A 22,214-nucleotide genomic window follows, 5' to 3' on the forward strand; every position below is an offset into this window, starting at 1 on the left:
ACCCACAATAGACCTAACATCTTGGAACAGACATAGAGTGAGATTGGTGTGAAAAGTAGCGAAAGTTGTACGAACTGGAGCATGCTTGCATCGTTTTGTTGCAAGGCAACCTTCAAGGTATAAGGTTTTGTAAAAAAAGGGGGTTGTAAATTCTTTAAATAAAGCAAGAGACTTCTGTTGCCTCTTTAAGCATACCAGCAGTATCCAGAATAACAGATGATGCTTTGAGCAATCCTGTGTTTGGACTGTACCGAAGTTCTGTGTAGACAAAGTGGGAGGTGTGCAGTCTGCCCAACTTTCTAGGTGCATCATGGTGAAGAGGGCTTGAGTGTTTCTGGGACCTGTTGGTATGGTAATTCTGCATCCCTTCCCCACCCACAGCCAATCCTGACATAATTTAGATGATAGTTCACGCTATACCTGGAGCAGCACTGTGTTGGAATACAGAGCACTCCCTATCCATCTGCTCACAACACAAGGTGCCCAGCAAAAGGGGTCACCAGACAGGTGTCAGCATGTGTGAGTCTTGCCAAGACCCTGAGGCCTTGTCAACTGTGTGAGAATGCCAGGTGTCGATGCCGATACGCATATTTAGACTCCACAACAAAATTCTGTGGTAGTGTTGTTTTTGTATGTAACAAACATAGATAACGATATCAGGTTCCATTTGTTGGACTGATTAGTACAGTGCTCTCTTGTTATTGGACAATAACTTAATTTATCTTTATTTGGGGGAAGACATGAAACGCAGGTATGAGACACATACACACCCATCTTCTGAATTCTTTTTTATTCTAAAACAAACAAACAAAGGATGAGTATATAGTGAAAAACAAGTCTACAAAGTCTGTTATCTGACACACTATGGTAATGCCTCACGCAAACCCAGTAATGGATTTCATTTGCAGAAGCAGGGCAATAAATGGCAGCCTAGCCATGATTTTACTTTCTCATGTCAATTTATACACAAATTTCATAAAACCGGTATGAAAGAGTTTTTGAGGAACTAGTGGGGTTTTGAAAGGGATTACAGCTATTGTGTGTATGCATTGAAGCCTTCACACACAAGAATTGGCATGGATTATGTCTTCATAGTTTGTATAAATTAAAGTGTAGTAAGGACCAGGGAATTACCCTTTTAGGACCTCAATTCACTAAAGAACTTAAGCATTCTTAGGGGAGGCCAGAAGCCTAAGAACGTGCTTAAGGTGTAGGCTTATTCTGTGAGGATTTGTTGAACTGGATTGTCAGTGATGGAGAACATCTAAATGGGGCTTATCTGCACTGTGCAAGGTGAGAGAACATTTTATTAATAAGTATGAACTGAAGTTGGCCTGTATTGTATGTGAGGCATAAAAAGGTGTTGTGATGGTTACTACAGTAGTTGTATTGATGTTAATGTTGAAAGTATAAAGTGGCTAATAGGGGCCATCCAAGACGTTTTGCTGCCTGAGGCAGAGCAGCAAATGGTGGCACTCTTAAAGTCAAGGTGCATAGTAACCAAGACTGGCCAAATTATTTTGGCACATGATACAGAAAATACCACAAGCATCTCTCCCTAGCAAAAAATTTTTTGAAAAAAATGACAATAAATTAATTATTTTCTGCCCTTTCTTGACAGCCGAACTCAGCCACCTGAGCCAGCCACCTCACCCTAATGGTAGGGTCAATCCTCAATGTAAGGATTTGTATCCAACAAAGTCATTGGACATGACTTCTGCTCACGCAGTGGAACATTTCCTCCCCTTGCACAGATACACCCGAAACCTGCTCTCGAAGGTTAGGAAGAGCAGATTGGGCAGGAGAGGGAGAGGAAGTTCTGTTGCATGTACAGTATTTGTTCTGCTCATGCAGTTATACTGTTAGATGCAACCTTCAGTCCTGACACAAATTTCTTCTCTTATCTATTCACTTGTATTTAGGATTAAGCAAGAAAAGAAGATCACTGGATGAGAATAGCTATAATTCCATCAAAACACAGCCTAGTTAGGCAGAAGTACTTGGATTTAATCCAACCAATGTTGTGGTTGCACTGCTGGTGCTACTAATAAGTAGTCTATTATGCTTCAGCAGCAAGCTAGTATATAATACAGAAGTAAGCTTTTCCTGGCCCAGGGAACTTACATTTGACCAGTTCTGTACAACTTATAAATAGATATTATTGTGATAGTCATATCCTTATCACCCCTTCTCCTGATATTTTGTTTAAAAATATGTGCTTAGCCAGTTCCTCATCACATCACTCTAGGATGGGTTACAACATAATTGAAAACTACAACAATTTGAAACAATTATGAGACAATAAAAACAGAACTCTAAAATTCAGTCATGGTTCAGTCACAAACTGAAGCAATGGCCAACTTTCCATAACTGTACTTAACAACCCATAAATGTCTGGGCAAATAAACAGGTCTCTGTCTGGTGCCAAAATGCCATAAGGCAGACATGTTTCCAGGGAAGGGACAGTCTGCAATTGGGGAAGGTGTCAACACAGAGAATGCATTTGTTTTCAAGTCTCAAGCAAGCAACAAAAGGGGTTTATTGAAGTCTGGCTGGACCTTTATGGTTGATGATGGGCTGTGTTCAACTTGGCAGATCATAGGTTGTGCAATAGAAACAAATAAGGGACTGGATGCAGAGAAGTTAGAGGTTTAATAATAAGGAAATGAGGAATGACTTGGGGAAAGTCAAAAGGAGTGGGAAGAAGAAACAAGTGTTTTTTGGAATAAGATTTGTGCTGACATTCTTTAAACAAATTAATTGTGCTTCCTTTTCATCCTCAGTTTTTTTCTTTGTACATTTTTACTACTGTACACAAAACATTTGTTCTGTCCCCATGAAATTGTGTCCTGTGTGCTTGTAGCAAGCAGATGTATTTGGCTATATAGATAATACACCAATGGATCTCTGTAGAGTTGGTGAATTGTAATTTTTCATTATGTTGATGTTGGAGATGGAAAAAGAAATATAGTCTAAAGTATTTTTGTAGTGTATGAGGTGAACCTGAGTTTTCTCCTCTTCAGACATGCCCCAACACTTCCCCCATAGCATTCATATTGTCAACAAATTATATATTGATCCATATTGATTATTTCAGTATTACAGGGACAAATTATGGGTGAAGCTGTTCTCTGAATAGACAAGGTTGTCTAAATATCTGTGATTATTTTAGTATCTGGAAATTAAACATCAGTTTATGGTGCCAGATGATTAAAAATGAAAATTGAGCAAAGGATTTGGCATATTAACTGAGGAATGTTTGAGCTTTCGTTAATATCGAGGTATAACTTGTGTCAAAGATCATCAGAAAAAAAATGTCAGGTGACCAATGCGTGCTCAGAACATAAAGTAGTGACAGTAAGGAGGGTTCTTTTAAAAAAAAAATATGATATTGGTATAACATGCAAAAAGCCACACAACTTAGATGCCTAAAATCAAATGGTTTGAATCACTATGACCACTTCTAAAACAGAGAGACTTCCTGGGCTAGGGAAGCTTAGGATCTATTTGCGCATAGGGTTTTGTGGGACCCAGACATTGCTTTGAAACTCCCATCCTTCCCTCCATCTGCACCATGCAAAACTAGATGTTGATATGGAAGATTTGTGAAAAGGCTCTTTGGGACAGACAGAAGACAGCACTTCTTCACACAGGGCATAGCTAAGCTATTAGATTTGCTCTCACAAGAGGTAGTGATGGCCATGAACCTGGATAGCTTTAGAAGATGCATAGACCAAGTGTGTAGAAGTCCTTACTTGTGAACTTCCTGTGAGAAAAGAATGATGGAGTAGATGGTCCTTTGGCCTGATCCAGGAGGCTTCCCTTCCGTTCTTGTCTCCTGAGGCGTTTAGAAATTAAATAGTCATTGCAATTGACAGGGGGAGGGGCTGGGTTCAGATCAAAGCCATAGAACTGGGCTAGGAAATTTTACCCCTTAACGCTGTGCCACTTTCCTGATTATATTCTTGCCCCAATACCATCTATTTGCCCCACAGGGAAAATCTTCAGGTACCATGGTTTTTGACATTACATCTGAACCAACCTTTTTATATTAGACGCTGCCAAAAAAAATATTGTGTCAAGACATAATAGCTTTTAATATTACATAAACAGTTGTCTGGGTAGGAATTCCAGTAGTTCCAGGTTCAGCTAATGAGGGGATGCCTTCTTAATGTACTGCTTAGGTTGCAACACTTTCAAAGGCAACACAGAGGAGATCAAGCATATTATCTTCTCAGTGAGCTTTTTTTCTGTCAGGCTCCCCCAGAAAATAGTGTGAATTAGGAGCTTTGTGCAAGTTCTTCCGTTTTCCTGGGGCAGTGCATTCCTTCTTCTCCTGCCAACAGTTAACAGAGGGCGTGTGTGTGTGTGTGTGTGGTTTTTGTTTTTTTAAAAGCCCTCCTTATAGTGCATTGTGCACATTTTGCTTGCTATAAAACTGATCTGAATGTCGCTGCAGAATACTCTGGAGATTATCACTCTGCTTCTTTTCAGTATCACATCCAGGTTTCTTGTGCAAAAGAAGCCACACTCAAATATCATAAAATTATCAGGAGTGGTTCCCTTACACACACACACACACACACACACACCTTGGGTTTCCCCCTCCCTTAATAGTCTTTGCAGTTCCTTTTGAACACCGTTCTCTGCAGATTGCATTGCTTTTTTACATGTACGTACATAAGTGCCAGCCCTTTTGAGTCATCCTTGTCATATTTCCTTCCCACAGCAAAACGTTACTGTAAGAACTCCAGCCCAACTAGCAGCACAACAAGCAGTTATGCCCCTAGCAGCAGCAGCAATATGAGCTGTGGAGGAGGCAGCAGCGCCAGCAGTACCTGCAGCAAGAGCAGCTTTGACTATACCCATGACATGGAAGCAGCGCACATGGCTGCTACTGCTATACTGAACCTTTCCACTCGTTGCAGGGAGATGCCTCAGAACCTCTCCACTAAACCTCAGGATCTCTGTTCCAGGGTAAAAAGAAACAAACCTGTGCCTCTATATCTCTGTGTATATTTGTTTGTTGAATGGGGAAATGCATAACGCTTTATTGTCTGCACTGGCATAATACTAATCATCTATGATAAATACAGCAAGAGCTTCCAAGGATGCTTAATCTTGTTCTCCATATAAATTCTAGCAGTGACATCTTGCAGCTTTGTTATGGTAGTCCAGCAGCAGCCATCTGATATGAGCTAGCTCAGAATACAGAGTTTAAAAAACAGGGTGGAAACGAATAAAAAGCCTGCTGTTATTGTGAAACGTTTCTTTAACTGGTGAGGTCTGCGGAGACTACAAAGGTTATGTCAGCTGAATTCACTGAACAGTCTGTGCTATAGCTTTAATGTGCTTATTGGTATATTATTATTTTACTTAAATTATAATTTGGCAATGGATTTGTTTTGCATGGCAAGTACAAGTGGTTTGGCACAGCGGAATTAGACTCCTGAGTAGGCCTACTTTTATAATGTGTGTACAAATAAATATTAGCAGGGCAGTAGGAAGATTAGTGACTTTGCCCCACAACTTCAAACTTCAACCATACTCTACCTTGTATGTTGCGCGTCTGTTTTGTGTGGTGCTTGTGTCTCCCTGGAAACTGCTACGTCCAGTGATAAATATTCACTTAATAGTGTCTTGAAAAATCTAACTTAAGTTTATACAGATTTATGCTTAGAAATTAAGAAATGTGTCTTCAAATGCATGTTTGGGTTTAAAGGTGGGCCCTGAGTCTGAAAAGGTTGAAGAGTTACTGAAGATAGATGTTCCATTTCTATGGAAAGCTGTGGCCTCAAAATGGAAGTCTGTGACTACTCACTTAAAAAAAAAAAAAAAGAAGTACATTTATTTACAGCTTAATATTTCAGAAAACTTTAAGCCGTGATCTAAATTTTTGGAAGCAATGCAAAACATTTTAAAAATACATTCCTTTGTTTTCATGCATTAGTGTCTTGATGTTGTTTAAAAACTGTTGTTTCCAACCCTGACCCAAAGGAACATTCTATGTTAGCAGCCAAGGCTTGTTTTCTACGTTCTTTGGTGTGGGACTTGAAAACAGCTTTCTGATTTCTCACTTCTGAGAATCTCCCCGTGGTGGTACTTGAGATATGAGGGTTCTGCCCATGTTGAATGACACGTCAGTAGTGGGGACTCGGAATTACGGCTGTTAGTCCTGTTGCTAATAAGCATGCAAACTCAGGTAGCCCCAAATACCAACCGTTTCCCATTGGAGGTTTGGGAGGGGGAAAGAGATCTATACTTAGCTATGCTTCCCAACAACATGAGGAGCTAACGCACCCCTACTGACTAATCGAAAGGCCTGTTTTGCTCGTGTATCTGTACACAAAGATGGGAACTAGCTAGTCAGAACCACACTTCTTACACAGAGCTAGGCATGGAGGAGAAATCTGCCAAACCTGTACTCCAAAGCAGACTCACCTGATTCGATCCGGGAGAATCATCATATCTGGATCACGCGTCCAGCTTGGAATCCACAATCCTTTATGAGGGGCGACTGAGGGTTGCTCTTCTAAAAATGATTTTTGCCCTTTAAAACTGGGTTAAAAATAATAATGTTTATCTAGCCACCCAAAGCCTGAGTGTCAGGTTCCTTGACACCCCCACACTTCGAATGCAGTAGAGTAAGCACAAATACCTGGAACAAATACTCAGGTGCTTAAAAAAAACCCCAACCCCACACCATGTGGATTTTAAAAGGCTTACCCTTAAAAATTCACCTAGAAACGGGACAGGATAGACTTGATTCTACCCTCACGCAAAACTGGGATGGATTGAACTTAAGTCTGTCTGTCCGTCACTAATGCTGAGAGACGTTAGTCTGAAAATATAAAGCTATCCCAGGTGTCTTCAGAAGCCCTAGTATGCAGCTCAACACAACACAGTAGTGCTGCACAGCCTGACACCACTTTATAAGTGTTAGTGAACACTTAATAGATTAACAACCACTTGGCAAAGCCTAAAGGAACTAATTACAAAAAGGAGCAATCCTTACAATTAGGACCGTGAACTTAAATAATTTATTCAGTCTTAAAAAAAGAAAAGAAATAAGACTCTTAAAAAAAAACATTGTGAAGAAATTTCATCTTTACAAAAAAAAAAGAAAGAAAAGTTCAGAGAGTTAATGAGATGTTGCTTGTTTAAAACCATTTCCCAGCAAAACTATGCTTCCTTCATGAGACCACTAGATGGCTATACAAACAAACACTCGGAGGGTGAATCAAACGCAAGTTTTTGAAGCTATAAGTGAACTTTATGTCTGGCAAACATATTCTGCTTTTTGCAGAGAAATTTTCTTTAACAAAAGATAAAGACAAATGGATAATACAGCTTATCCCAAAAGTAGCTATTAGAAATAATTAATGTCAATTTAGAGAAAAGGAGAAAGCTTTTGTTTTCATCTTGCTTGAATTCATTGTATTATTATACAGAAGAGAGGAAAACCTATTTTTCCCTGGCATGTAATATTAATCCAGTTTAGGTAGAAGAAATTTAAGTAACATCACTGGAAGATGTTGCATTTTCTTTTTTTAAGTTAAAAGAGGATTCCCCCTTCCCCAATGTTTTCCCTTTTTATTAAAATCGAAATGGTACTTCTGGGAAGGTAAATGCCACACCAAATCACCATCACGGAAATAATCAAGTTTGGTCTATTAAAAACAGTATCCAAGCAGGATTGTGATGTATGATTTTTCTAGGTAATAAGCATGGGGAAAATATTTTCTCTTGGAGTGTCTTCTGGAAGCTTTTATTACTGTAAGGAAAGCAGGTTGCTAGAACATGAGGAAGCAGAGCCACGCTTGAAATAAGATTTCTTGGGAGAAGGGTCTTTCTCTCTTAAAATATGAATTGCTGTGTGCATTTTGGCTTTAGGAAAACAAAGGTTGGAAGGTGTGTATAGTGTGTGTGTGTGTGTGTGTGTGTGTGTGTGTGTGTGTGTGTGATATTTTTGCTTCACTTGCAAAAGGAAATAAAAGAGGGAGAAGGAAAGGTAGAAAGGCGGAAAGAAAATGCCTCACTTTCCCAGCACACTTCCTCAATCGCTGCAGGGAATGTCAGTACCAGTTTCATTTCCCCAAGCTGAGATGATTATAAAGGAGGACTTTGTAGAATGTAAAGGCAGTTTATCACTGGATGTCTGTGATGGGGTGTCTGTGTGGTTTGAATACATTTCCACTTTATATGGAGGTGGCAAGCACAGTACAAAGAGGCTTATGGGGGCCAGTCCCATGAAACTGCCTGTTGGTGTTACTGGTTGAGAATGGTATGTTTTTCGTGTTTTTTTGTTTAGTACTTAAAACTTCTCTTTTCTGATTCCACAGTTGCTAGCATTTGAAAGGTTTGCTGATATTTAACGGTTAAGCTTCTGTTGTTGATTGCTCACCTAATTAAGGCGCTCCAGGCCATATCAGATTCATATAGGTGTTAACTCAAAGAACTAGACATGTCAAGGAGTTAAAATCAAGACAGCAGAATTTGCAACAAGAAAATGTTTTGCAGAGATTATACAGCAGTATTGCCAGGAAACAGAATTGTAAATGGAGCACTCCTTTTGGTTATAACTCTGTATGTGCTGGGAAATAATGGATGACAACAAACTGAACTCTATACCCTTGGCATGTGTGTGTTTTTAAACAGAACCCTGATATGGAAGTTGATGAAAATGGAACGTTAGACTTGAGCTTGAACAAGCAGCGGCAACGAGATGGCTGTTGCACCATTTTGACGCCCCTAGAACCAATGTCGCCGCAACAACAGGCTGTGATGAATAACAGGTGTTACCAGCTGAGTGAGAGTGACTGCTGGGATTTGCCGGTGGACTACACAAAAATGAAGCCTAGTAGGATAGATGAAGATGATTCAAAAGAAATCAGTGTATGTCTCTTTCATGCTTTCTTCCATTGAATTTCTAAGAACTGGTGGTGGTGGTAGTAGTAGTAGTGGGGAAATGATTTACCCACAAGCGGCTATGGTTGACATTTGATCAAATCTTTTAACTAGAAATTGTTGTACTAACCATGTGCTCATTTTCCATATCCTTCTGATTTCCATTGCAGAAATTCAAGGTATACTTTGGTTATCTAAGTTCAATTTAGAATGAACACAGGGGACTGCAATTTTGTGCAACTAACTTGCCTAGCTTATCAACGTTGGTTGTCATATTCAGGGATATTAAAGAATGCTTTGCTAACAGAGCAGAAGGCATGTCACATAGATAGCCTATTTTTTTGTCCTTATACTGGAAAAAGCTGTTAGCCGTTCACCATAATGGGGGAAAAGGAAACTGCTTGGGATTATTTCTGTGTTCTTGTTGCTGTGATGACACTGCAGACATTGAAAGTGGTAGTAAAGAAAGAAGACGAAGAATCTCGTTAGTGACTATATTTTCATTACAAATTTCCAAATGACAAAAAAGGTAGAATGTGCTGTGTTTTCCATTGTTGCTCGGAAAGGAGGCTTTTGGTAATCATCGGTGCTGCTTTATTTATGATGGTGCTGTTTATCTTTGTTAGGTTCTAACTTTTCCTTTGCACAATTTATAGTCAAGCTTCTGTAATACAGACATGATCTTACAGTCCCAGACTTTAGTGTCAAGGAATTTGGTGATGGTACATTTTGATTGCCTGATCTTATATGCACTTTTCCTCTGCTGTCATATCAATCTTCGTTCAATAAATGATGGCACAGCTTCTTCTTTTGGGGGGGGGGCACACACCTTAAATGAGACATGATGGAATATGCTTTGTATACATTATCACTAAAATAGGAGAAAAATACATAAAAGATAGTATATGCAAAGCAAGCAGAAGCGGAACTTTCATATTTTTTATTAGACTGCCATCTACAGGAATTTTTGTGTCCAAGCCTCTCAGCTCATTAATCTGAACATTTCCAAATTCAATATGTGGAGAGCTGTGAATTCTAACCTACAAACTATACTTAGTAAGAACAGTAATTTAGAACTGAGGCATCGTTTGTGCATATAACTATAAAATATCAAATACTATGTTTGGATATTTAATTATTTGACTCTGTTATTATGTTTGTGTTTTTCTGGATAATATATTATATATGGAAGAGTAAAGTCTTCACATATGTTCATTCTACAAAAAAAAAACAACAACAACAACAACAACACACCAAACCAGTGGATTTTTGTACATAACTATTCATAAAATGAGGGTGGTTGATACTGAAACCCAAAAGAGCAACTTCACAGAACAAGCATATTGCAATTTCCACCCCAGCATGGTAGAAGTTCTTATACCTACATTCAGAGTTCCTAATTCTCGGCTATTCTTCCATGCTACTCCATATTAGCAAACATCTATATAAAATGTGGTTTTGACATTTTGGAATTTCCCACACAAGCCATTTGAATAAACGAAGGTGAATTCTAAATCGGCAATAAATTCCCTTTCACGCATTCTAAATTACACCACCAAATTTGAAAGCAAAAAGTGGCAATTGTTGGTTGGTTGCAGGTGAAAATGACTTCCATATGGCAACCGTTCCGTGTAGCTACTTTATGTAAGACTCTCATCACATGGATTGAGACTGCAGTATGTAAATAAAATAAAATACATGCACACCTCTCCTTTGTGTGCAGCTGAGGATGAAGAGTGCAATAGGACCAATCCATGCGGTGACCGCATTGCACAAGTGATAGCAGCAACGTGAAGCTCCCAACAGATGGAATGAACTTTGAGCAGCAACCACACTACTGTGGTAGCCTATGAAGCAGCCCTAATACCTCATAATGGTCACCACCACATAATAGTCCCACGCCCCATTTTCAGTCCCTAAAATCAATCCCAAAGGATTCACCGCATAATAGTCACAGGGGCACTCAGCACACATTCTCTGTACCAGGCAAAGGTGTGAGGGGAGTGGGCGGGCGAGAGAAACTGCAATGAGTGATGCACCAAAAACAGTTAGTAGCAAATAATAAGCAACAGAAATATAAGTACGTTCATTAATAAAGAATTGTTTCCTCACGTAATGGTTGCGCCTCAGCGTATTGTGGTTTTTCCTCGCATAATGGTTGTGCCTTGGGTTTTCCTACGCATAATAGTCACACAGACCTTTTTTTAAAAAGGAAAACATCAGCATTAAAACATGCAACCATTATGCAGTGAAATACGGTATGCACTTAGAATCGCATGCTCATGCAGACTGTTCCTCTCACTTCATCGCAGAGGATGTAGTCTGCAATCCTTCCAAAGTAGTGATTTGCTGAAGGCGCAGGGCATCCAATTCATATGTGGAAGTATTTACTCCACTGAAGTGAATGGGGTGACTCTTGAAGGTGAAGAGGCCTTGTGCCCAGAAGATAACATTTCATTGGCATACCTCTATCCATTATGGCCCGCTATTTAATCTGATTAATCTTTATCCTTGCCTGCAGCCAGAAGACTTAGATCCTTTCCAAGAGGCGCTAGAAGAACGAAGGTACCCTGGCGAAGTCACGATCCCAAGCCCTAAGCCCAAGTATCCTCAGTGCAAAGAGAATAAAAAGGATTTAATAACGTAAGCATAATGTGAGGTGAAATTATTTTTTACTCCTTTTATAACCTTTCTCTCTCTCTCTCTTTCGTTGTCTGACTTGAATAAACAAATACATATATGCCTTGCAGTACGAGCATGCAGCATTTGCAGCACATAAATGTTTCAGACTGTCAGTTAAGTTTAAGTGATGAAGCTAACATGGTATCTGCTTGTCCCTAATGATGCTATATCGTACTGAGACGCCATTTTCATTGAATTCTGTTCATTTTGCAGCTTTTTCGGTAGGATGCTTAAACCCCCCTTGCAGACATTGCAGCTAAACTGGAAACAATGAAACTTTTTAAAAGTATTTTTTAAACATACTTACTATTTTGGCTGTTTTTTGTTTTTGTTTGGTGGCAGATGTCCAACACCAGGGTGTGATGGGAGTGGTCATGTGACTGGTAATTACGCCTCACATAGAAGGTGTGACTTCATTTTTTTCATGGTGGATTCTGTCTTTTCAATTTATTGTTTTCAGCTTACCTCAACAATGCTGTCAAAGTAAAAATGTTGAACTATGTGTTAACCCTTTGAGTAATAAATGTTGATCTTAAGAGCATGCTGATTTGTGTGTTGTATAAACGTCTTCTTTCTTTTAAAACTACTACTAAAACATTTTTAAATTTCCTAAAACTTTTTCAGATAGTTAACCCATGGATCACTAATGCTTTTTTTGTTGTTATACCTACAAACTTATTAGGGCGAAAATCTGATAACACCAGCAATAAAGCTTTATACCTAAATATATTCAGAGGGTTAACTTGTGTTACAAAATTCAGTATTGCAGCACTTGCCCGCCCCCATCGCTTCTCTGCATTACAATATTTTTTTTATTATTAATTTAATTTTTCTTAACGTTGTGTTTGTTTGGAAGGTCTTAGTTTAAAAGGTTGACTTACATGGCTATCCTGACCTGTTTTACAGTCTGTCTGGCTGCCCGTTGGCTGACAAAAGTATTCGAAGTATGCTGGCCACAAGCTCACAGGAACTCAAGTAAGATATAATTAATGCCTCTCTTTTTCTTTTTAAATTGTTTTCTTAGCAGTTGCAAACAGAAGTTTCGGAATATAAGAGGACACTGAACAAAGCTACTGATACATTACTGAGCTTCTTACGGCATGTGGATATCAAACACTAACACAGACTATGATCCATAGGCTGTGGACGTTGTCCTGTCACAGGTTGCTGATTACTGTGATGTCACGGCAGGCACAGGCTAGGCAGAGATTCATAGCCCTTATGGATGCCATGCTATTCATCCATCATGTAGGAGAGCTTCTGGGATGCTGTGTTTTAAAGAGGAAGCTGTGAAGACCTTAGAATTACAATAACATTAAAGCAATGTTTTTGAAATTGAACTATTGGCCTTCTGGTGCAGAACATTTGAATAAATATTGAGCTTGTAGTAAACAGTTGTTGAGATAAAAACAGGGGCTCTTTCAATACATGAGATTTTCAGGTCGGTTTTATTTCCCTGTAGGACAAATAAACTTACTTGGTGGAAGTAGGAAATGCAAACCTTAATGTTCGTTTATGTTTTAAGTTCCTTAGTGTCCTGTTTTCAGTGAAAGATAGCATAGTGCTAGATTATAATAACACTTCATATCTCAACTGCGGGCACCTGGAGCCAGATTCCAAAAAGCTGAGTGGGGTTGGAGACAGATCCTTCAGTGGAGTTCAAAATCTAATAAGTCTGACATTTGGAAGGAATGAGAGTAAACCAAAGGACACAGATCAGAAGGAGACACATGGCAACAGGATCAAGAAGGGTCAAGGCTAACCCAGGTTCTTTATTGCTTGGATGTAGTTGAAGCATTTTGTTGGCATCCCTCTGACTCGAGAGACAATGGAGTGTGCCTCTGGGGGTGAAGTCAAAACAATGGAGAATCACAGCGCCTGCTGTGGCTGTAGTAATTGGTAACTCATAATTGCTGCCTCCCACATTGTTTTTGCTGCGTTAGCAACACCAAAGTACTTCTCTAGGGGGCAAGCCTGAGCAGTGTGTATGGAGGTCCCGGCTGGCCCAGACGACAAGACTCTCATCACTATATTGGATACCTCTGGCCTATAAGAACAAGATAAAGGAATGATGTCAAAGAAATTTGCTAGTACAGAAGCAGCCAGAGAGAGCTTTCCAAGAAGGATCTGGCTTTGGAAGATGTCATGGATAAAATCAGAGTTGTATTCAACTCTTCATAAAAGTATTTATAAATGAGAACACACTTGAATTGGTATAAATAAGTTCAGGTGTCCCTTTGAAGTTTAATCAGGTCTTTTTGGCAACAGAAAGAATTCCAAGCACCATCACAACTGCTATCAAACAGAGATGGTCCCACTTAAGAGACATTTTTCTTTAAAACAAAGAGCAAATCAAGGATACATCAGTATCATCTGTTTTTGCTTTCCCTGTGACCTTATTCACGGCATAAACAACAGTGTTTAGCCCATGAGTCCTCTGAACAGTCAGCATGTACTGTATAATAAAATAGTTCAAATAGCTTTTAAACCATTTCACACAAATGGTTTTTATCAAAACTCTGGGAAAGTATATTAATTCCGCGGAGAAGTACCTAAAGGACATTAGAGCTAAGGATGCCGTCACTTTTGCAGAACAAAGATCCAATATGCAGTTGATTTTTTAATGTGCTCATAAAGGACTGGCAACATTGGAGGGAGTCCAGGCTTTTAAGCACTTGCAAATGAGATGTTTAAGATGTCCATGAGATAGACTCAGTCCTCTAACCTCATCAGTGAGAGAGGTGGCTTTCTTGTCTCAGCCCAGTTACCACATATTTCTGAGTGTTGTAGCAGAACTGGTGCTTCCCTGATGAGAGTGTGGAGCTCTTTGAACCTATATTTGGGCATCTTCAACTTGTCACTTTTAGGTTCCTGCTCCAGTGGGGAATGCTGTCACTTTCAGAAAGGAGCATCATGAAAAAGATAAGAAAATCTTATTCTTCCATTTGTAGCAGAAACAAGAGAAGCTCTGGGTATTCCAAGATGCACTTTTTGGCCTGTCTGGTTTATTACCTGAAGGTAACCACCTACTCCTTCATTCTGAAGTTTTGTTAGGAAGAGACAATCTCAAACTCCTTCTTTGATTCCTCTGTCATTACCAGATGGATATTGCCTCCTGGATGTCTACTGTTCTCCTTGCAGTAAGCTTCCATACTGAAATTATAAAGATCTCATTGCCACATCTGATCAGCAATCATATACCAGTATGTTAAATTTGTGCATTTAAAATGGATTGATATGCTCTGTCACCCTGACACACCAAATCCACTTTTTAAAAAAAGTCTTTTTGCAGCTTGAGAAGTGACAGGGTAATGCATTGAAAAGTGTGGGATGAACAAATAACGGTAAAGGATCCCTGGACGGTTAAGTCCAGCCAAAGGCGAGTATGGAGTGCAGTGCTCATCTTGCTTCAGGCTGAGGGAGCCGGTGTTTGTCCACAGACAGCTTTCCGGGTCATGTGGCCAGCATGACTAAACAGCTTCTGGCGCAAAGGAGCACCACGGCGGAAGCCAGAGCGCACGGAAATGCCGTTTACCTTCCTGCCACAGCAGTACCTATTTATCTACTTGCATTGGTGTGCTTTCGAACCGCCAACCTTCTGATCAGCAAGCCCAAGAGGTTCAGTGATTTATACAGGAAGACACATAAACACTCTGTAAGCAAATGAGATGAATGCAGGACAATGCTCATTTTCATATAATCACCCTGTAAACAAATCAGCGTGAATGCTCAACAAAGACAAGACACAGTTTAACCACCATGTAAGCATTGTGCAAGCTATTTGGGAAGAATGCTCAATTAATAGGTCATCTTGAGGGGCCCTAATTAAAACTACCAGGGAGGAACAAATCTTCCCACTCCTCTCATTTCTAGCCCAGCTGGAGCAAGCCCTGGTTTGCCCCACCTGCCTCCCTCCTCCTCTCTTCTGGAATCCATCCTACAGAGCAAGTGGTCATAGAAAAGCCTCCAGGGAGGGTGACAAGAAGGAAGGGAAAGCCCTGAAGTCAGCAGCAAGCACCAGGGGATCATGCAAAAGGTCCCGTTCTTCATTCTGCAGCAACAACAAGAGAAACTCTGGGTATTCCAAAGTGTATTTCCTGGCCAATCAGATTATTGCCAGAGTATTATCACCTTCGCCACCATTCTGAAGATGTTGATGTGGAAGAATTATCAGGGCCACACACATAAAAGGAAGTAACAACAACAACAACAACAACAACACACCCTTGCAGGCATGATGACCAGTGCATGGACTTCAGTAAAAAAGCTCCACAACTGGAAATATTCCAAAGTCTGGCATTGGATGTCCTTGCATTCCAAAACAGGAGCATCTGTGCCACTTTGCCAGTGGAACTGGGAGACAGCTGCAGGGCCAAAGATATCAGAAGACAAAAACTAGAAACTTGGTGGCAGGCTTGTTCCTTGGGAACTCGGGTGCCCATGAGACAAGTGAAAGGCATCAAGCTTAGAGAAGTGAAGCAGTAGGCAGTAGCATTTCCCCCCCTTGCCACTTTCCCACTGCATCCTTCTTTTCCAGCTTCCTACCAGACATACATACATACATACATACATACATACATACATACATACATACATACAGGAACCCCTGCTAAGGAAAGTCTCCATGCTCCCCTTCCCTTCCCTAATGTTCTGTCAGGAAGGCAGAAGCACCAAATGCAGCCCAGAAAACTAGAATAAGTACTCATCTTTTTCATTTCACCAAGTAAGGGCCCTTCCACAGGTTGAATGGATGAAATGCATCTATGCCAATAAAAGTTCAGCTCAAGCTTGTTAATAGTTCATAGAAGGCTAAGCCACAGTTCCTCTTGTCCCACAGCTTTCCACTAGAAGGAAACCGCTCTTTAGCTCTCAGTCGGCGCAAACAGTCATCTGTGTTTTCTCCGGATTGTAGTCAAACAAATAGACAATAAAACTCACATACAGTAGATACATTGAAACCAAGAGAAATACATCAAAAACATCCCACTCTATTTCTAAAAGGCCACAGAAGGCCAAAGGCCTGGTTACAGAGGAAGATAGATAAAGATATATAAAGACACCAGGGCTTCCTGCGGGGAACATTCCACAAAAGGGAAGTCACTGCAGAAAAGGCCTATTCTCATGTTGCTACCCTCTGGGCCTCTCGTAGAGAGGACACATGAAGAAGGACCTCAGATGATGAGCGCAGGGTCTGGATCAGTTCATATCGGGAGGGACAGTCCTTGACGCATTGCAGTCCTGACCTGTTTAAGGCGTTATAGGTCAAAGCCAGCACTTTGATTGGGCTTGGAAACTAATTGGCAGCTAGTGTAGTTGGGCCATAGGGACGCGGGTGGTGCTGTGGGTAAAACCTCAGCGCCTAGGACTTGCCGATCGCATGGTCGGCGGTTCAAATCCCCGCGGCGGGGTGCGCTCCCGTTGCTCGGTCCCAGCGCCTGCCAACCTAGCAGTTCGAAAGCACCCCCGGGTGCAAGTAGATAAATAGGGACCGCTTTATAGCGGGAAGGTAAACGGCGTTCCGTGTGCTGCGCTGGCTCGCCAGATGCAGCTTGTCACGCTGGCCACGTGACCCGGAAGTGTCTGCGGACAGCGCTGGCTCCCGGCCTCTAGTGTGAAATGAGCGCACAACCCTAGAGTCTGTCAAGACTGGCCCGTACGGGCAGGGGTACCTTTGCCTTTTGTAGTTGGGCCAGGATTGGTGTCATTTGCTCAAACCATCTTTCCACGGTGAGCAACCTGGCAGCTGAATTCTGCACCAGCTGGAATTTCTGAACTTCAGAGGAAGCCCTACATATCATGCATCGCAGTAATCTAATCTGAGGTTACCAGAGCATAGACAACAGTAGTTAGACTACCAACTGAAGCTGATGGAAGGCATTCCACGTCACCGAAGCCAGTTTAGCCTCAAATGACAGCAGTGGATCCAGAAGTACCCCGAGCTGTGAACCTGTTCCTTCAGAGGGCATGTAATGCCATCAAGAGCAGGCCTCCTCCCATCCATTCTGTCTAGGGAACTGTCCACTAACAGCACTTCAGTCTTCTCTGGATTGAGCTTCAGTTTACTCAGTCCAGCACATCCACTCCCCAACCTACAGATGTAAAGGAGAAGTAGAGCTATGTGTCATTGCTGACAACATACTCTAAAATTCCAGATGACCCCACTCAGTGGTTTCAGGTAGATGCTGAATAGCATGGGAGGAGGGAATTGAACCCTGAGGAACCTTGCATTGAAGGCCCCATGGGGCCAAATGATATTCCCCAAACATTAGCCTCTGAAAACAACCATCTAAGTAGGTTCAGAATTACCATCTCCTGGTAATGGTGTGAGGGATTTACTGGTACAGTGGTGCCTTGCAAGACGAAATTAATTCGTTCCGCGAGTTTTTTCGTCTTGCGATTTTTTTCGTCTTGCGAAGCACGGTTTCGGAAAAGTTTTGGAAAAGCTTCAAAAATCACCAAAGTCTTCAAAAACCTCAAAAAAGGCTACCACACCGCGTGCTATGAGTTGCTCCTCGAAGTCAAGTCGCAACTGTATTAACGGTTTTAAGAAAAAGGAAACAAACTTGCAAGATGTTTCCGTCTTGCGAAGCAAGCCCATAGGGAAAATCATCTTACAAAGCAACTCAAAAAACCAAAAACTCTTTCGGCTTGCGAGTTTTCCGTCTTGCGAGGCATTCGTCTTGCGAGGTACCACTGTATAGTGGTACCTCGGGTTATATACACTTCAGGTTACATACGCTTCAGGTTACAGACTCCGCTAACCCAGAAATAGTACCTCGGGTTAAGAACTTTGCTTCAGGATGAGAACACAAATCGTGCTCCGGTGGCGCGGCAGCAGTGGGAGGCCCCATTAGCTAAAGTGGTGTCTCAGGTTAAGAACAGTTTCAGGTTAAGAATGGACCTCCAGAACGAATTAAGTACGTAACCAGAGGTACCACTGTATCTATTTAGTTTCTGTTAGATTATGACTAGTCCCTAACATCCTGCTATACTTCCTATATTAAACATTAAAAAGGCCTTGGCTAATCATAATCATAATAATTAATTTATTTATACTCCTCCCATCTGGCTGGGTTTCCCCAGCCACTCTGGGTGGCTCCCAACAGATTAAAAACAGAATAAAACATCAAACATTAAAGTTTCCCTAAACAGGGCTACCTTCAGATGTCTTCTAACAGTCAGATAGTTGTTTATTTCCTTGACACCTGATGGGAGGACGTTCCACAGGGCAGGCGCCACTACCGAGAAGGCCCTCTGCCTGGTTCCCTGTAACCTCACTTCTTGCAGGGAGGGAACCACCAGAAGGCCCTCGGAGCTGGACCTCAGTGTCCGGGCTGAACGATGGCGGTTGAGACACACATTCAGGTATATTGGGCCGAGGCCGTTTAGGGCTTTAAAGGTCACTTTAAAGGTCACTTTAACACTTTATAACTTTAAAAATGGTTTTACAGTTGAATTGCATTGTAGGCTATATAGGCTTGCAGCTTCTGAATAAATAATTATCTATAGAACTGCAGATTACAGAGCCCATGATGCAGTGCAACTGCGATATAACTGCATATACATAACAACATCTGGTACTCAGAAGCAACCATTCCTGTATATTGTGTGTGTATGAGAGAGAGAGAGACAGAGAGAGAGAGAATATTGATGCATATAATATATATGAACTCCATAGCCAAGCTGCTTCGTGGATTTTATAGTTCATATGCTACAAAACATTTGATAATGTTTAATATAGGGTGCACGGTAGCACATAATGAGGCAGAATAAATCCAACAGGCCAGGCAGATTTTTCACAGAAATGTATTGCTGGGTGAATGGATTTTATTAGAGTTAGAGGTTTGAGAGGGCAAAATATGATAGGATATTATGTAAAGAACAGTTTGATTGAATAAGAATAAGATATGGCTCACCTTTCATTTGGTGGAGAACTACCCTCCTTGCTAAGTGTAGTTTTTATTTTTCAACTTGTGCAGATGTGGCAGAACACACCTTTAAAGTCCATTGAAGTCTTTGTTGCATGCTTCACACGCATGTATCCAAGCTAGAGTACATCTAGCCTAATGCCCTGCTTCCTTTCCCAATTGCACAGGTTAGATAAAAGGCAGGGCACTTGATTAATTTCTAATCAAAGGGTATTATACATTTATCCACCTGTGATTTAGCTAGTATGTACTATTGGTTTAACTTGATAACTAGCTAAATACTATTATTGCCTTTTTTCCTGCAATGAGACTGTTCAGTTAATCAAATCCAAAGTGCCAGAAAGTACTTTGATACCTATCATTTTATTCTTCAGCAACAAAAGAAATCTACATATATTGATTTAGCTGTCATCAGCCCTTCCTGCGGTTGGTGCTGGGAGTTATATAAGAAAAAGAGACTAATGGGAAATGCCTTGTTCATATTTGTCAGGTTGCTTTGTGGATCTCAATTGCTGGCTGCAGCCCTGCCATGTAGGGCCCATGTAGGGCCACAGAAATCTGGTGGCCCACAGATTTAGTGCTGTGTTGAGGTTATTTCAAATGCATGTAAAAGTCAGCAGCCAAGAAGGGGGATGAAAAAAGACTAAAACTATGTGGTTGATCGTTACAGAAAGGAATTACTTTGTGCACAAGTCCTACTGAGCTGAGTTTCACAAAATCACTAAGTTAGGGAAATGCACTCTGGTGGCAGATTCCAGAAGCCATTAATTCTGATTTGGGAGAAGACTCTTGGGAAGATGATAAATGATCCAAAAGTTTATCAAAAAACAGACAAACCCCAAACCCCTCTCATGCTGGAACTTGCTTGTGCATTGATCCAGACTGGTGATGTCACCAGCCTACAAGAATTTGCCAGGCTGAATTTTGGAATTTCTCAGTATATCAGGTGAGAGAGAAGTTTTTAAACTCTGTTTCTCGGTTTTTCAAATACATGGAGTCTGACGGCCCTGAATTAATAATGAATATTAGTCCAATGAAAGAGGTGGTTAATACTTCATTTATCCCCACTCCCTGGCATATGATGCCTTCTGTTAGTAGGTGGTTCCACCTTGATGGCTCTGCCATTGTCAGCCTGCTAAATAGTCCAGCAGAACGCCTTCTGTTCTAGAACCCAATTGCAGACAATTTTATGGGTGTGTGGTTCAACAAGCAAAAAAATTATCCTATGAATAATTGGAGTGTGAATTATATAAACATTTGGGCCAAGGCACAGAACTAGTGCAGTAACACTGTACCACTGCAGTTTGCAGGTTAAAGTACGCAGTATGTCCCCACCCCCCCATGGCAACTCGACAATTCAGCATTTGTTTGCACTCTACAAAATATAGCTGTACTGTAATTAGTTTAGTCCCTGTTTTATGCCATATCTATGGGTATGAATGCATGGACAGATGGAGTGTGATTGAATCCACTGGCCTTTCCCTACTGACCTTCCTCTATTCATCTGTAACTCTGAACAGACCCTGCATAAGCTTCAGGTTGAACATGAAGGTTCTGTCGTGTGGCCAGAATAGGCAAATGCCCCCTCTACCAATCTGTGTGTATACCAATGTTACAAACATTGTTGATCCCCATCCAAGTCCTGCAATGAGCTTTACCAACCCACCCAACCCCATAAATAAGGTTTTTATTACTGTGATATTAAGATGCCTCAAAAATTGCGAGCAATTAAAATTATTAGTAGGATTGGAATGATTAATAGAGAAGATGCAGGAGGAAAAATATTAACATAAGGACCCACAAAGGGGAGGGGGGAGTCTATGCGGGATTTATGGAATACTCTATTTTTGTTTTGGTTGTTTGGCAATTGTTTGAAAATCTCAATACCTGAAAATTATTATTTTTTAAAAAATTGCAAGGGGTTTTGTAGCAATTTTTGCAATTCAGAAGTGTAAGTGATCTCTTATTTAGGCCATGGGATTATAAACAGAATATCTAAAAGCAATCACCACCTGCCCAGATCCCAGTACAGCATACCAGTACTATGGCTGGTTCACACATGACAGTGGTGCCCAGACAGTACCCTAGTAGACCAGGCTTCTGGCCCGGCTGCTTATGTTGGGGTACCATTTGCCCTTGTCTCTGCATAGGCAGTATACAGGGATGATTAGAGTTGCATACTCCTATGTAACTTCATTGCACAGAGAAACTATAGACCAGATACCAGGAGATACTGAACTCATATAATTATATCAAAATTAACTATTGTCCCATCACCATACTGATTGTGTAGCAAAAATGTCATGTTTGAAGTGGCTGTAGTTTCCAAGAACTTCATAATTCTGAGGTCCAGCGCCGAGGGCCTTCTGGCGGTTCCCTCATTGCGAGAAGCAAAGCTACAGGGAACCAGGTAGAGGGCCTTCTCGGTAGTGGCGCCCGCCCTGTGGAACGCCCTCCCATCAGTTGTCAAAGCGATAAATAACTACCTGACATTCAGAAGACATCTTAAGGCAGCCCTGTTCAGGGAAGTTTTTAATCTGTGATATTTTACTGTATCTTTGGTTTTTATGGAAGCCGCCCAGAGTGGCTGGGGAAACCCAGCCAGATGGGCGGGGTACAAATAATAAATTATTATTATTATTAAGATTTCATCTCGAAAGGTGATCACATTGAAAGCCAGCAAGAGCTACAGAGTAG

At 40.9% G+C, this 22,214-nt stretch overlaps 1 protein-coding gene across 16 annotated transcripts in view; it reads left to right on the forward strand.

The window, feature by feature from the left end:
- The window catches only part of MYT1L (myelin transcription factor 1 like), a 282,027-nt gene that overhangs the window by 230,456 nt on the left and 29,357 nt on the right, over positions 1-22,214 (forward strand). For 13 of the 16 annotated variants that reach the window (XM_077926374.1, XM_077926371.1, XM_077926369.1 and 10 more), the window contains 5 exons: positions 4,730-4,977; positions 8,659-8,895; positions 11,429-11,550; positions 11,932-11,994; positions 12,496-12,564. In XM_077926374.1, coding sequence (XP_077782500.1) covers positions 4,730-4,977; positions 8,659-8,895; positions 11,429-11,550; positions 11,932-11,994; positions 12,496-12,564 — 739 coding nt within the window. The remainder of the gene's footprint in view (positions 1-4,729; positions 4,978-8,658; positions 8,896-11,428; positions 11,551-11,931; positions 11,995-12,495; positions 12,565-22,214) is intronic. The other 3 variants (XM_077926368.1, XM_077926377.1, XM_077926378.1) reach the window with 1 other exon arrangement.

The sequence above is a fragment of the Podarcis muralis genome, chromosome 3 (genome assembly GCF_964188315.1).
Source record: "Podarcis muralis chromosome 3, rPodMur119.hap1.1, whole genome shotgun sequence".
NCBI classification, from domain to species: domain Eukaryota; kingdom Metazoa; phylum Chordata; class Lepidosauria; order Squamata; family Lacertidae; genus Podarcis; species Podarcis muralis.